The sequence below is a fragment of the Hemiscyllium ocellatum genome, chromosome 19 (genome assembly GCF_020745735.1).
Source record: "Hemiscyllium ocellatum isolate sHemOce1 chromosome 19, sHemOce1.pat.X.cur, whole genome shotgun sequence".
In the NCBI taxonomy this organism is placed as follows: domain Eukaryota; kingdom Metazoa; phylum Chordata; class Chondrichthyes; order Orectolobiformes; family Hemiscylliidae; genus Hemiscyllium; species Hemiscyllium ocellatum.
Window position 1 is genome coordinate 26,660,601 of NC_083419.1, and position 16,172 is coordinate 26,676,772.

The 16,172-nt window shown below is 40.8% G+C and overlaps 1 protein-coding gene across 4 annotated transcripts in view; it reads left to right on the forward strand.

The window, feature by feature from the left end:
• Nucleotides 1-268: 268 nt before the first annotated feature.
• Nucleotides 269-16,172, forward strand: part of msrb3 (methionine sulfoxide reductase B3) — a 136,761-nt gene continuing 120,857 nt past the window's right edge. Inside the window, exons 1-2 of one of the 4 annotated variants that reach the window (XM_060839315.1) lie at nt 269-428; nt 2,056-2,137. In XM_060839315.1, the coding sequence (XP_060695298.1) occupies nt 2,068-2,137 (70 nt within the window). In that variant the 5' untranslated portion in view covers nt 269-428; nt 2,056-2,067. Of the gene's footprint in view, nt 429-2,055; nt 2,138-16,172 lie in introns of those variants that run through there. The other 3 variants (XM_060839314.1, XM_060839313.1, XM_060839312.1) reach the window with 3 other exon arrangements.

Sequence of the window (16,172 nt, forward strand, 5' to 3'; positions counted from 1 at the left end):
AAGAAGACATGTATCACTGGAGTAATTTTTATATAAAACTAACCTGTCATAATTTATAAAGAAAGGCATATATTAGATATGGTACAGAACATTTCCTTTTTAATTCACTAACCCTTTGCCTGCATTAACACGAATCGACCTAATTCTTAGGCTAGAACCTCTCTTTAGCCAAACATAGCCACAATTGTTTTTGTCTAATAGATTAGCAAAAACGTTGGCAAATAAGAGGGCCATGAACGGTGGCCTCTGTCCAATGGTCATATTTGGAGTTGCAGGGTAGAGGAATTTCCCACAGTGCTTCTTGATGTATTATCTAACTAACAGAGGAGCTGAGAGGAAGAAGTCAATGAGTCGGAGCGGAGTCGACCGTCCTCATCTTTTCGTCATTATTCTGTTGCTTTTGAGCTTGTTTGCTGTCCAGGCGCCAGGTAAGGGGCCCCGAGATGAACAGTCGAAGCAAATTGGTCTGTGGTGTGAGCGCTGGCGGCTCCTGCACAGGCTTATTAACTATGGCTAGCTCGGGGAGTTCTGAAGATAAACAAACGAGTCGACTTTTTAAAGAGTCTGAGCAAATGTCCGGCCAGTACGCTTCTTTTCCGCCTTTTCATTTGAAAAACTATGTTCTGGTTTCTAATTTTCCGAGCTGTGTGATTGTTATTTGTTTCTGATTTTGGTCTTGCTCCGGTAACCCTTTCCTTTCGCAGCTTGAGCAGTTCGCTCAGGCCTAGTGGTGGAGCTCCTTGCTCATCCTAAGGCTACCATTGACGTTCGCTCGGATGCTGCCAGCGCAGAGGATGTACTGTCGCAACACATTTGTGAGAGACACAGAAGGTCGCTTTTGGTTATTGCTGCAGCTATTGAAAGCTTCCATAAATAAACATGGCAGAAACTTGATCTCATTGTCAGGGCCAGGTATTAGCAGAGCCTCTTGTTTCTGTCTTTAGCTGAACACCAGTATGAAAACTTCATGAACCCTAGACTTACTAAGTTTTAATTTGTGCTTCACCCCCAACTAGACGTTATTCAAATGATTGTTGAACCCATTGAATTATTTGTAAATACTTCCCCTCCTATTAAGATTGCATTAAATCAATGGAACTAAACCTAATTACACTCTCAGAAGTCAAAATCCAGGTTAATCATGGAATTCACTAGGCACATATGCAGATCTGACTCAGCCTGTTCCAAATTCAGCAACTGTATTTCAGCTCATTAAATTTTAAATAAATATGTATTATATTTGGAAGAAAGTCTAAATGGGAAATACAGATCATTAGTCCAACTAAACTGAAAGTGTGAGTGTAAAAGTGCTCTCTGCTTTTGATTGTATAAACTTTTATTCTACTGCTTATAATGTATGTGAAAATATATTATGATAAAGTGAGGTGTTTCACATTGATTATTCAGTTTAGCATAAGATACTAAAAATATTTTATGTTTGACAACCTTTATTTCTCCCAGTTTCCATTTGTTCCGATAATCACTCATGTTGATAATGGGATAATTACTGCATTTGTTTTCCCATTTTAATTTTCTCTAACTGAAGACAGTGGCAGCATATGATTCCATGAGTAGTATCATCTTCCAATAGATGGGAACAATATAAAAGAGACCTACGGGGCAACTTTTTCACGCAGAGGGTGGCATGTGTATGAGATGAGCTGCCAGAAGAAGTGGTGGAGGCTAGTACGATTGCAATGTTTAAAAGGCATCTGGATGGGTATATGAATAGGAAGAGTTTGGAGGGTTATGTGCCGGGTGCTAGCAGATGGGACTAGATTGGGTTTGGATATCTGGTCAGTATGGATGAGTTGGACTGAAGGGTCGGTTTCCGTGCTGTACATTTCTGTGACTATCTTGTTCAATTGAATTACAGCTGAATTACAGCTATAATCAACATCTGCATGATATTCAATTAGTTCATGAAGCATCACATATTTGAATCTGTAAATATTCATGTTGAATGATAGCGCTGTGAAAAGGAATCCTTGATGTGGTTTGTGAGGTTTTTTTTATTCCAGCTTTTCTAAAACTGACTATCCCATTCCCATTTAGCAATAAAATTAGATGCAGCAACATTTTCCAGTGATTGAAGCTTCCATCTTCCTGGCCTGGTGGATTGGACATGCTACAAAATGTAAGGTGACACTCTTGACAGGTTCTTAAATGATAAAAGCATTGTCAAAAATGTTTCAAGGCCTGCATAGAAGTAGGAAAAGAAAAAAAAAATGTTCTTTTTTAAGGCACCAAAAATATGATTTGTACTTCAAATATTCATGAAAAATAGTTTAATTTGGTTAAATTTTTTAAAAAAGTGGTTTTACAAGTAAGGCTTCTAATATGGATCATTACAATATAGGTCATAGAATTGGTTGGTACCTTGCAATTGGGCAACATGCTGGGACATATGCTTGAAAATTACATTGATCCAATATGTACAGTACTGAGAATTATCAATGAGCACAAGATTGCAGGTTAGATTGAATTTCAGAGTTGTCACCAGGGTATCAATGAAATTTAATGATAAGTGAAAGTTATTATGTACACTTTAGCCAAAAGACATCCAGCATTACAATTACAGCATTTGTCCTTCCAAAGTTTACGCTGTGTTTGGAGAGAATGGCTTGAGCTGCAAAATGCTTAGATGAAATACTGCTGTTAATAGTAAAATGAGCAGTTTGAGGGCTATAAGTTAAGAATATTTGTTAAGAGATTTTTGAGTTTGAGCAACTTTTATTCCTCCCCTTTACAGATTGGTCTAACTGCAATCTAAGTTTATGAAGAGTTTATGAATCTAAGAGTTAATGAAGGATGTGTGCAATAAGCTGAGAAAGATGCAGTGATATTTCACATATTACAAACACCCTTGGGATTGTTTACCAATGCTGCTGCATATTTTCCAGGGTTTGTCATTTCTTAATTCAAAGGTTGTTAAAAACCTGTCCTCAATTTTATTATCCTTTATCTTCAAAAGATTTGCCTGATAAATCACAGGGGTGACCTCTCGGCCGCTCTGACACACCATCCAAACTCTAGGACAGCCCATTCCCAATTACTCCTCCTCAGGACGACAGCAGTCAGAACAGCCTACCAACTTTCTGGCTCAGGATGATTGGCATCGGGATGGCCTACCCACCTTCCAGTTTTCAGGACAGCCAACCCACCTTCTAGTTCACAGGACGGCCTACCCACTCACCAGCTCTCGGGACAATCTATGAGCCTCCCAACTCACAGTGAGGCCTGCCAGACCCAGGGATACACAAGACAGTGCAAGGGATAAACTCAACAAGCAACAAGACACAGTCAATCAATTATCAACAAATAGAATCCCTTCTGGTACAGAGTTAATTACCATAAACAGTTCTCTTCAAAATGTAGACTCCATTCCCAGGAACAAAGTCCACTGCAGTATACAAAAGTGCACTGTCAGAGTGAGAGTCCCCTCCAAACTGCAGAGTCCACTGCCAAAAACACAGTCCACAACTGAGGGCAGAGTCCACTCTTGAAGGCAGCAAATGCACACCACACACACACACACACACACACACACACACACACACACACACACACACACACACACACGTTCAGTCTCCAGAGAGGCCTGGCCCATCCATAGAGAACCAGGCTCACTATAAGGACACAGTACATTGTAAAAGTGCTGTTAACTCACAGGGGTTTGGTCCACTCCCAGACTCCAGGCTGCAGCAAATGCCAGCCCACACACACAGGTATTCAGTCTTTACAGAGATCTAATCCACCAACAAAATGCCAGGCCTACCCACAGTAACAGCTCATCTGGAAAAGGTGCATTTTCTGACAAGGGCTCAGTCTAAACACCAAAAAACACATGCAAAAAAAACCACAGAGTGCAAGGGCTAACCCCTCTCAAAATCATCGTAGCCCTTTTCACAAAAGGAAAAGAGCAACACAGACTGTAACCAGCCAGTGAAACAACAGTTCCATAATGAGAACTGAGTTACATCTGAAACACATTGACTGTGTAGATCTGGCAGTTTAGAAATCAGTCCTCAATAAAATAGGAATGCCAGTTTAGAAAGCAGGTTCTCCCAAAACAGCAGCAACCACAGCAGCAGTGACACACCAACTGTGGCCCAACCAGCACAGAGTCAGTCTCCTGAACGGAGAGGAATTTCATCTGCTGCTTATATCAAAATAAGAGTGATGAACTTAGAGCATGGATCAGTACTTGGGACTACGATGATGTGGTCATAATGGAGACGTGGGTTTTACAGGGGCAGGAATGGTTGCGAGATGTTCCAGGGTTTACAATGTTTAAAAAGAACAGGGAGGGTGGAAAAAGAGGAGGGGTGTAGCATTGCTAATCAGAGAATGCATCACAGCTACAGAAATGAAGGTTGTCAAGGAAGGTTTGTCTTCTGAGTCAGTATGGATGGAAGTTAAAAATAGCAAGGGAGCAACCAAGTCATTGGGGGGTTTCTACAGACCCCTTAATAGCAGTAGAGAGATTGAAGAACTCATAGGCCAGCAGATTTTGGAAAAATGCAGATGTAGCAGGGTTGTTGTTATGGGTGACGTCAACTTTCCCAAGATTGACTGGAACCTCCTTAGTGCAGTTGGTTTGGATGGAGCCGTTTTGTCAGGTGTGTTCAGGAGGGTTTTCTTGCTCAGTATGTAGACAGACCGATGAGGGGAGAAGTCATTTTGGCTTTGGTGCTCAGCAATGATCGGATTTGGGAGAACACTTTGGTGACAGTGACCATAACTGCCTCACATTTATGATAGCCATGGAGAGGGACAGGAGCAGTTTCCAAGGGAAGATATTTAATTGGGAAAAAGGAAATTATGATACTAACAGACAGGAGTTGGGAGGCACAGTTTGGGAGCAATTGCTCCGCAGGTAAGGCAAAGCAGACATGTGGAGACTGTTTAAGGAGCAGTTGTTGCGAGTCATACAAAAATTCGTTCCCCTGAGACAGGCAAGAAGGAGCCTTGGATGAGGAGAACAGAGGAGCTTCTCGTCAAAAGGAAGAAGGCAGCTTACGTAAGGTGGAGGAGGCAAGGTACTAGCACAGCTTTAGAGGATTACAGGCTTGCTAGAAAGGAGTTCAGAAATGGACTGAGGAGAGCCAAGAGAGGGCACAAAACAGGCTTGACAAAGAGGATTAGGGAGAACCCAAAGGCATTTTACTTATACGTAAGGAATAAGAGAATAATCAGGGAGAAGGTATGGCCGATCAGGGATACCGTAGGGAACTTGTGCATGGTGTCTGAGCAGATAGAGGAAGCCCTAAATGAGTTTTTCACTTCGGTTTTCACTCAGGAGAGGGATCTTGTTATGAATGAGAACTTTGAGGAGCTGGGAAACAAGCTTGTACAGATCAAGATTGATGAAGTTGATGTGCTGGAAAGTTTGGCAAGCATTAAGATTGAAAAGTCCCCAGGGCCAGACCAGATTTATCCTAGGTTGCTCTGAGAAGCGAGAAAGGAGGTTGCTAAGCCGCTGGCAAAGATCTTTGCCTCCTCACTCTCCACAGGAGTCATACCGGAGGATTGGAGGGAGGCAAATGTTGTTCCTCTTTTCAAGAAGGGTAATAGGGAAATCCTTAGCAATTACAGACCAGTAAGCCTTACTTCTGTGGTCAGCAAGGTTTTGAAAATAATTCTGAGGGATAGGATTTATATCTATTTGGAAAAGCATAGCAGGATTAAAGGCAGTCAGCATGGCTTTGTGAGGGGCAGGTCATGCCTCTCAAATCTTAATGAGTTCTTTGAGGAGGCGACGAGACAGGTCGACAAAGGTCAAGCAGTAGATGTGGTGTATATGGACTTCAGCAAGGCATTTGATAAGGTTCCCCATGGTAGGCTCATTCATAAAGTCAGGAGGTATGGGATACTGGGACATTTAGCTGTCTGGATTCAGAATTGGTTGGCTGACAGAAGACCAGAGAGTGGTTGTAGATGGAAAGTATTCTGCTTGGAGGTCAGTGGTGAGTCGTATCCCACAGGCCTCTGTTCTTGGGCATCTGCTCTTTGTAGTTTTTATAAATGACTTGGATGAGGAGGAGTAAATTTTCTGATGACACAACAATTGGAGGTGTCATTGATAGTATTGAGGGCTGTTGTAGGCTGCAGCGCAACTAAGACAGGATGCAGAGCTGGGCTGAGAAATGGCAGATGGAGTTCAACCCAGATAAATGTGAAGTGCTGCATTTTGGCAGGTCGAACTTGAATGCTGAATATAGGATTAAAGACAGGATCCGTGGTAGTGTGGAGCAACAAAGAGATCTGGGTGTTCAAGTCCATAGATCCCTCAAAGTTGCCACCCAAGTGGATAGGGTTGTTAAAAAAGCATATGGTATCTTGGCTTTCATTAACAGGGGGATCGAATTTATGAGCTGCGAGGTTTTGCTGCAGCTCTTCAAGACCCTGGTGGGACCACACTTGGAATGTTGTGTCCTGCTCTCGTCACCCTATTGGAGGAAAGATACAGAGGCTTTGGAGAAGGTGCAAAGAAAGTTTACCAGGATGCTGCCTGAACTGGAGGGCTTGTCTTACGAAGAGAGGTTGACTAAGCACAGACATTTCTCTCTGGAGAGAAGGAGGAAGAGAGGTGACCTTATTGAGGTATACAAGTTAATGAGAGGCATGGATAGAGTCAATAGCCAGAGACCTTTCCCCAGGGCAGGATTGACTGGGATGAGGCCTCTTAGTTGAAGATATTAGGAGGAAGGTATAGAGGAGGTGTCAGAAGTAGGTTCTTTACGCAGAGAGTTGTGAATGCATGGGATGTGTTGCCAGCGTTGTGGTGGAAGCAGAGTCATTTGGGACATTTGAGCGACAGCAGTGAATAGAGGGGTGTATAGGTAAGGTTATTTTATTTTAGTTTTAGAATAATCCTCGACATAACATCTTGGGCTGAAGGGCCTGTTGTGTGCTGTACTTTTCTATGTTCTGTGTCTACATCATTCCAATTTTAGTACGTGTCTGCTGGTTATATATTTTTTATTTTCTCCCCACACTACTGCCTAGCAGCAGTAGTGCTGCATTTTCCCCAGCATCCATGTTGTGTGTTGCAGGTGTGAGACACAGTGAAAGACAACCGGTATACAAATCTTTATTCAATTTCCACCACCAGGAAGAATGGAAACACCCAAATGGGCATTGACAAGCAGTGTCCTTCACATCAAAGGGCAATGCTGCGTGATCAAAAAAGTGAGGGGGAGGGATTAAATCAAAATAGAGTTGGAGGGGAAAATAAAACACTCCACTCCCTGCGGTGCCCATCTCTCTCTGAACAGCTGTCTGCTGGTTATACTTTTTTTTTAGTTTCCCCCACACTACCACCTAACTGTGGTAGTGCTTATATTTTCCCCAGCACCCACACCGTGTGTGTGCAGGCGTAGGACACCGTGAACAACAACAGGTTTACAAATCTTATTCAGTTTTCACCACCAGGAAGAAAGGAAATACCTGAGTAGCCAGTGACAAGCAGTGCCCTTCACCTCAAAGGGCAATGCCACGTAATCAAAAAGGTGAAGGGAATGGCAGTGAATAAATCAAAATAGAGTTGGAGGAGGAAATAAAACACTCCACTCCCTCCGGTGCCCACCTCTCCCTGAACAGCTGTCTGCTGGTTTTCTTTTATTCTGTTTAGAAGAATAAAGGAATTCATTTGGTGCCTCAAACCATAGATTTTTTTGGATTGTATTTTTAGTGTGGTCAGCCAGGACTTTCCTGATTGGCCCAGATTAACAACCCTGATCAAGAATCTTGTAGTCAGTGAGGTTCCAATCACTGAAATGGGCTTCTGAAATGTTTGGTAATGGCTCTGCATTTCCTCATTCACACTTTGTCCATACATATACACTTTGCCTTGTATCTCTGTGGTCATTTAATCTCTTGTTTTTAACTCTGTCATAAACCTCCCTTTCTCATGTTCTTGTTTAAAACAATTACATTTCTGACCTTTTCTAGTACTGATGTAACATCCTCAATCTGAAGCATTGAGTCTGTTTCTGACCCTGTGGGTGAGGTATGCCCTCTGAGTATTTCAAATGTTTTCTGTTTGTTTGCTTTTAATAAAGAGAAGCACTTTAAACGTCAGAAAGCTCTTCTTTGCAAGTTAGTGGTGATTTAGAACTCTGCATAAGAACATTAGGAACAGGAGTAGGCCATTTAACATCCCCCCCACCCTCCCCAACCCTGACATACCATTCAGTGAGCTGAAAATGTGTTGCTGGAAAAGCGCAGCAGGTCAGGCAGCATCCAAAGAGCAGGAGTATCGACGTTTCGGGCATGAGCCCTTCTTGAGATCATGGCTAATCTGTGATCTAACTCCATGCACCTGTCATATCTCTTAATACCTTTGCTTAACAAAAAATTATCTATCTCATATTTAAAATTAATATTTGGTTGAACATCCACCGCTGTTTGTGGAAGAACATTCCAAACAACTACCATCCTTTATGTGTGAAAGTGCCTCCTAAGACCTGAATTTAGCTGTCTCGCCCTAATTCTTGGATTATGTTCCCTAGTTCTAGATTCCCCAAACAATTAATATCTTGAAGGTTTCAATCAGATCACCCCTTACCTTTGTAAATTCTCAAAAAAACAAGCCTAATTTATATAATCTCTCCTCAAAACTGTGATAATACTGCCCTTTTAACAAGGTTATTCTGTCCTTGAGTTTTCTTTTATAAAGCAGAGATCATAAAGGCAGAGGTGCAGAAATGTCTGGGTAAAACCTATTTTAACAATGGCCAGGTCTCCCAGTTCAGGGTTTTTTTAGTTGTAGCAGAGAAGTGCTTGCAGTGGAGAAATGTTCCAAGCTTCAGCAGATGGTTCCTGACTGGCTTTCTCTCTGAAATCTCTCCTGCCTGTAAAAACCTGAGTTTGAATTTGCCTCTTGCCAAGAGATGCGTTTATGGGATGTAGCAGGAATTGGAACAGCTCCTAATTAAGTTGTGGTATCAAGTCGGCTGGGTTTTCAAATAGTGAAATTATTCTAAATTCTGTTTTCTTTTGGTCATGTTTCACCTGAAATCTTTACATAAATTCTGTTTTGCTTAAAGCCAAATCGTTTGACCAACTGCATCCCACCTGGAATATTCAGTCCACATCTACCTTTAAAATAAGAAAAAGTTAGAGTCTGGGCTACCTTCTTGAAATACTTTCAGGAGGTCTGGCCTGGTCCATTATATATCATAGCTGAAAATGTGTTGCTGGAAAAGTGCAGCAGGTCAGGCATCATCCAAGGAGCAGGAGAATCGACGTTTCGGGCATTAGCCCTTCAGGAATGAGGGTTCCTGATTCCTGAAAAAGGACTCATGCCCGAAACGTCAATTCTCCTGTTCCTTGGATGCTGCCTGACCTGCTGCGCTTTTCCAGCAACACATTTTCAGCTCTAATCTCCAGCATCTGCAGTCCTCACTTTCTCCTCGATAATATATCATAACCCCTTAAGTCCAAGTATCATTCTTGTAAACCTATGTTGTACTTCCTCTAAGGCCACACCTTCCCAAGGTGTGGTACCCACATTTCCCCCCCCCCCAAAATTGAGATTTGATCATTTGAAAAGTTCAAAACTGAGATTGATCATCTATTTTTCAGGCAAGAGCGTTAAGAATTCTGGAATTGTGTGAGAAAATAGAAGTAAGTTATAGGTTGACTGTGATCCAATTGATTGGTGTAACAGGGATTTTGAAAAAATGAATGTCATATTTGTTCTACTGTGTGACTGGAAACTGGTGATTGTTGAGTTACAATGGCCTGTCTTTGATGTTTAGCCCAACTATTCCAATGACTGGAGAGTATTCAAAATTTAGTCTAACTAGGCAGCAACCTTTTTGTTTTAAATTTTTTAAAATGAGGATAAAACCGTACCTGCCCTTGTTTTGCCTGTAATTGTTGACAACTGTTTCATCAAAGGATTTCTGGGGTCTGTTGGATTAACTCATCAGTTTGTTCATCACATGAAATAGTCTAAAATATGAATTCTGTTGAAAGCAGCAGCTTAGTGGTATTATTGCTGGATTGTTAATCCAGTGATCTAGGTAATGTTCTGGGTTCGAATCCTGTTTTGGCAGATGGGGGAAATTTGAATTCAACCAGGCAAAATCCTTTTGGTTCACTAATGTCCTTTAGGGGAAAAAAAACTGCCATCCTTACCTGGTCTAGTCTGTGTGCGACTCTCAGAAATGTGGGATAGATATTAAAGACTGACCTACCCATTGATATTCTCATCGCATGAATGAAAAATAGAGTGATTAATGAAGAGGTGCACCAAAGAAAAAGTTTCAGCAGGTGTTTTTTTTTTGACATTTGGATTTTAGTTCCCTAGCTCTTTGAGTTCTCTGTTCTTCTGCCAGAACAAAGATCCTCAAAGAAAATAAGACATTTAAATTTGTCTGTGAGCCTAGATTTAGTAAGAATAATAAGAACATCAGTTTTAAGAATTATTGCTGACTCTTAGAGGTTAGTTTGTAATGTGTCTGGAATTTCTCAAATAATTCTACCACAATTAATTGACATTGGGTGGGTTAGGAACTGACTTGTACGAGCACTTGGTATTTTATGAAGTGCACCTGAAATAAACCACATACATTTTCAATCTTAATAATTGCAACATTTAAATATTCATCAGTGTTATGTTTTTGTTAAAATTGGAAAAATAATAAGTTCAACTTTGCAGAAATAAAACTGCAGCAAACCTTTTTTCACAATTTTTAAAGATTTGCAATCTCTGACAGAAGTTTTGTAGTTGTGGGGCATTTTCTGTTTGTTCATGGAATGCAGACATCACTGATTAGGCCAGCGTTCACTGCCCGTCCCCTAATTGCCCAGAGGGCAGTTAGGAAGTGAACCATATTGTTGTGGGTCTAGTGTCACCCCAGAGTGTTGTGGACACTGGGACATTGAGTAAGTTTAAGCAGGAAATAGACTGATTTTGAATTAGTAATGGATTAAAGAGTTATGGAGAGTGGGCATGAAACTGAAGTTGAGGCCAAGGTGAGATCAGCCAAGATTCTACTAATAGCAGAGTAGGATCGAGGGGCTGAATAGTTAACTCCTAGACCTAATGTTTATTGCAGTCACTTACCAGGTATTATATTGGCATCGCCCTTCCTTCTCTTAGTTTTGAGACTACTCCAGACCTTCTCACTTGCAGCCTCTTCCCATGCAGCACTGCTGCCTCTGGCCTTCACCCAGCAACCCAACCCCCAGGCTCCAATGTGGCTGCAATACCATCATCCAACACCAACTTGCTAGAAAAAGTTCACGCTGCCATTGCTTTTCCCAGTAATGTCTAAGCTAGACAGCAATCAGCCCCGTACAGTTGCCATTCAGCTCAGTAGCTTTCCTACCTCCTGGCCTACAACAGGGCAGGGCAGCCTCCATTCCAATAGGGATTGATATTTCGCTCACAACTCTGTTAACTGAAATTTGCGATTTTCAGGAATGCAAACCAAATTTAGGTGAGGATACCCTGTACTAATTTCTCTTTATCATGTTTCTGAATAACATAGACTTCATATCAGAAATTGAGCTGGACCATCCTCTACTTATTGAGGACTTTGTACATGTGATGACCTTCATTTGGCAATAATTGTCAATAGTGATTCAACCTCAATAAAAGCGATTATCTGCTCATGATCACATTGCTGTTTGGAGGAGATTGCTGTGTGCAAACTGAATGCTATGTTTAATATATTGCAACAGTGACTACACTTCAAAAGTACTTAATTGGCCGTAAAGTGTTTTGTTATGGCCTTCATTGATGAGAGACACCTTATAAATATCAGTTTATTTTCTTTGAATAAGCTTAAGATGTTTCTGTGTGTCCCATTTTGTACAAATAAACAAAGAAGAATAATAATGATAGTATAATTTTGTAATAGGCATATTCGTTTGTTATCCTTTCTTATTCTGTGTTTTTAAACACTAAGGAGCAGAAATCTTCATCCATCCAACCCTAACTCATTCCATTGGTGTCTGCTTTGTTTGGCATGATTGATGTAAACATTGAATCTGTTGTGACTGCAGCTAAATTGAATCTGCTGGCTAAACAATTCTAAGAAAATAGAGCTATTGTTTGGAGAAATCTGAGTAAAATTAGCTTGCCTTGCCCATATTGAAATCCACTTCAAGTACAATGCTCATAATTTCTGATTATTAATGACCACACCAAGAGTAATTCCTGATTAATATAAAGGCTGTTCTGAATGGTGTTCTATATGGACTTTGTAACCTTCCTACATCTGGTGACTGTACTGAAATGACAGAGAACTGCTTTTGGAAGCCACCGAGAAAATACTCTATTTTGCAGTGTAAAAAAAACTTGGAAGTCACCATTTTTTTTGGGTGGGAATGTGAATGCCTAGAAATCCTCAAGTTAAAAATGACCATACTGATGAAGTCACATCACAGCTTGAAAATGTGCACTTGAAACTAAATACGACCAAGGTACCAAGTTATTTAGTCCACAGCATCACTACAGGAACTTAATATGGCCTCTCAGGTCAAAGGGGATGGAATGTTAAGTACATTATGAATGGAGTAGAACACCTGACTCTATTCATTGCAGCCTTTACACTCCTTTTACCTTGATTCTCTACAGGCCATTCTGACTTCCTGTGTTGCATGTTATGATTAAGAGAAACTACAGTTGCATTTGTCATCAAAAGTACCAAACATCAGTGTAAAGGCATTGTCACTTCTTTGGAGGTATGCAGTTAAGCATGCTGTCTTAATTATAAGCACCTATTACTTTTTTTTTAAAGTGCACAGACTTTTGATTTGTTTTACTATAAGTTCTTACAATTGGCGTAATTTAAAACAATCGTTAAACGTATCTGTTTCTTGTAAACAATGATGACTGGAGGTCAGCAAAAGTATTTTTGAACTTTTATCGAAAGCATCTTTCCAGTAAGCCTGAGCAACACCAGGCGATCTCAAATTAAATTTACATTATGGTTGGTTCATTTCCAGGCACAAATAAATGCTAGCAGTAATTTAGAAAATATGACAATTTTTCTTTCCAAGTTAAGATTTGAGAGTGGTTAGTTCTCTTCAAAACAGTTCCACAAATGCCATTGTTAGTATAAAGTTAAAAATCACACAACACCAAGTTATAGTCCAACAGATTTATTTGGAAGTACTAGCTTTCGGAGTGCTGCTCCTTCATCAGGTAATTGTGAAGTGTAAGATTGTAAGACTCAAAATTTATAGCAAACATTTACTGTGTGATGCAACTGAAATTTTATATTTAAAAAAGGATTGATCCAGGTCTTTTTCAATATATAATTTGAGTTGCAAAAATTGAAAAAGACCTGGATCAATCCTTTTTTAAATATATAATTTCAGCTGCATGGCACTGTAATCTTTTCCAATAAATTGTGCATCTTATGCTCCACAACCACCTGATGAAGGAGCAGCGCTCTGAAAACTAGTGCTTCCAAATAAACCTGTTGGACTATAATCTGGTGTTTTGTGATTTTTAATTTTGTATGCCCCAGCCCAACACCAGCACCTCCAAATCATTGTTAGTACAGGCTAATTGGTCCTACACGGTGTATATCGATGAATAGACGTGGAAAGACCACAAATTGATTTCTAGGCTGTAAGGGTCAATTGGAGGGAGAGGGTGCATGGTGAGTGAATGGACATGGAAGAGACAGAAATTGGCTGAAGGCTATAATGGTATGGGCAAGGTGGAGGCATGAGGCAAGCCTTTTAATTAGTCTGCCGAGGCTCCCTGGTGCCCCTTTGCCTGCCTCCAGGGGCAGGAGGGATTGACTCTATCCCCATCCCTGAGTGGAAAATTTGCCATTCAATGGCCTTTCTACTAATCAAAATGCAGCAAGCTGGAAAATGTCCCATTGTTTTCTTGCAACGATTCCAGAATGGAAAAGCTGTGTACCTGATATCATGACATGTGACATAAAAGTACCCATCTCGCCAGTAGTAGCATCCTTATTGTTGTTATTGCAGCTGCTATATATATCTGTATTGAGTTAGCAAAAATCCAGATTCTGTGTAGGTCTGCAGCAGTATAAATAGTTATTTTAATTCATAAATGTCAATATGTTTTTCTGAAGATAGACTAAGTGTGGAATTTTCCCAGCTATTGAGAAATATTGCCCATGGCGAGAATTGTGTGAGATGGCCAGCGAGGGGCTTTTTCACATTGAGAGCAAAAAGACCTATTTTCTAACTGCAAGTGTTGAACGGCAAGACAAGGTTCTTGTTAGTGTGCAGAGAAAGATCTGTTTGCAATATGCATTAACATTTCATTAATCATTATTAGTTAATCTCACCTCATTAATATGTAGTTTCCATTCTCCCAACAGCAGGATAGATACTGCACAGCAACCGTTCACAACGTGAAAGTCAGTGAGGTGACCTAATGATTTCAACTCATAGCTTGTTCCTTCAGACCTTCATCTTGGACACAGACTAAAGATCTCAGGGCATGCTGTAAGGCCAGCTGTAGCTATACCCTATCTCTAGACATTGGCATCTGACATATGCCAACCTCACCGTATCATCACGGCAGATCTCTAATCCACTTACTATACACTTGTGCACTTCAAGCTGTACTTTAGAAAACACTGGCAACTTTATTTGGAATACTGCTGTGAGGATACTTTGCATGCAGGAACAGGCACCCAGCTCATGAATTGGACCAGGCTGCATCTCAGGGCTGTGTACTTGTTCTCTTAATGCTTATACATCCTGTGCCTTCTCCAATGCTCACAAGATCCATGCCTTGTCTTGTCAGCAATCATCAGTCACAGGGAGGGCCATGTTGCTGTAAAACGTTGTGCTAGGTCAATCACACACCACAGCACATGCCAACAGAATACACGGTAAACACACTATTGGATCTTCCATCAAATGCCCATTTCTCAAAAGTCTAAAGGGAATAATCTTCATTCAAGTTAAAGGGTGTTACCATTAGTCAGGGATCAAGGAACTGAAAGATCAGAAGGGCAATTTCTGATCTCAATCCAGGCAAAAGAGAGGTGATGGTCTTAAGGTAATATTGCAAGGCTATCACTAGCTGGTGCATTCACTGCCTCCTTTCTTTTAGTATACTGAAGTTTTCTGAAGCCACAGAAAGCTGCCTGTGCTTAAAAATAGAAGGACCATTTAAATGCAGCCTCATTTAAGAATACAACTCTATTCTTGTCCTACCTCAATTAATGCTGGAATCAGACAGATGCTAGTCTTGTCCCAGGTTTTGTTTTGTTTTTTAATCACCGAAATGACTGAACTGTCCCATTTTTGGAAGGTAAAACTCAAACCAATGGCATTCAAAGGTTCTTTTACAAGATTGACAGAATCTCACAGTGCTTCTGATATTTAGTTATATCTTTGAATGACCATAATCACATCTTAAGATTTAGATTTATTGTCATATGTAAGGAAAGAAAATATAGTGAACAGTGTATTATACACAATGTTGCCACACTCCGGCACCATCTTGAGGTGTTAAATATAATGCAAGATTTTACTGCAATACAGCTCATCTTTCTCTCCTCTGCTGCTTGTCCAGTTGCTGCTTGAAATCAGTTGGAGTCAGTGAAACAAGTCCTGGGGTTCTGTAATGGGCTGTGGAGTCTCCATTATAGGTTTCTGCTGCTACCACAATCACAACTGCCACATTTGAGCTGTAGTCATGGGCTTGGGGGTACACAGGTTCCAAACATTCCAGTCCTAATCTGACACTCTTCCAGACGCTGCAGCCAGTCATCAAGAGTCCTCGACCAACTCTTTCACCAATGCTTCCACTCCTTTGGGGGCTTCAGCCTTAGCCACAAACCTGGAGTCTCCGCTCAGCCTGCCAGTCTGCTCTGGGGGAGTCAGCCTGGGGGCCTTGCGTAGTTACACATAAACTCTACTCCCTTTAATTGATAACTGGAAATTAGTTGCAGTTTGATTTTCTTTTACCATTGTCGACTGAGATAGAATACTGTCTGAACTTGCTCCTAAATGTCAGCATTACTGGCACCAAAATGAGAACCTCTGTTTTGGTCACTTTATTGTTACTAGTTAGTTAATATTCATGGGCTGTTGGTTGTTATTAAATGAACTGAAGAAGTCCGCTATCTTTTTATTGTTGCCGATAATAACTTCAGGGTATGGGACCTGGCCTAATCTTAGTGTATCCATCTTTCTCTATCTGCATT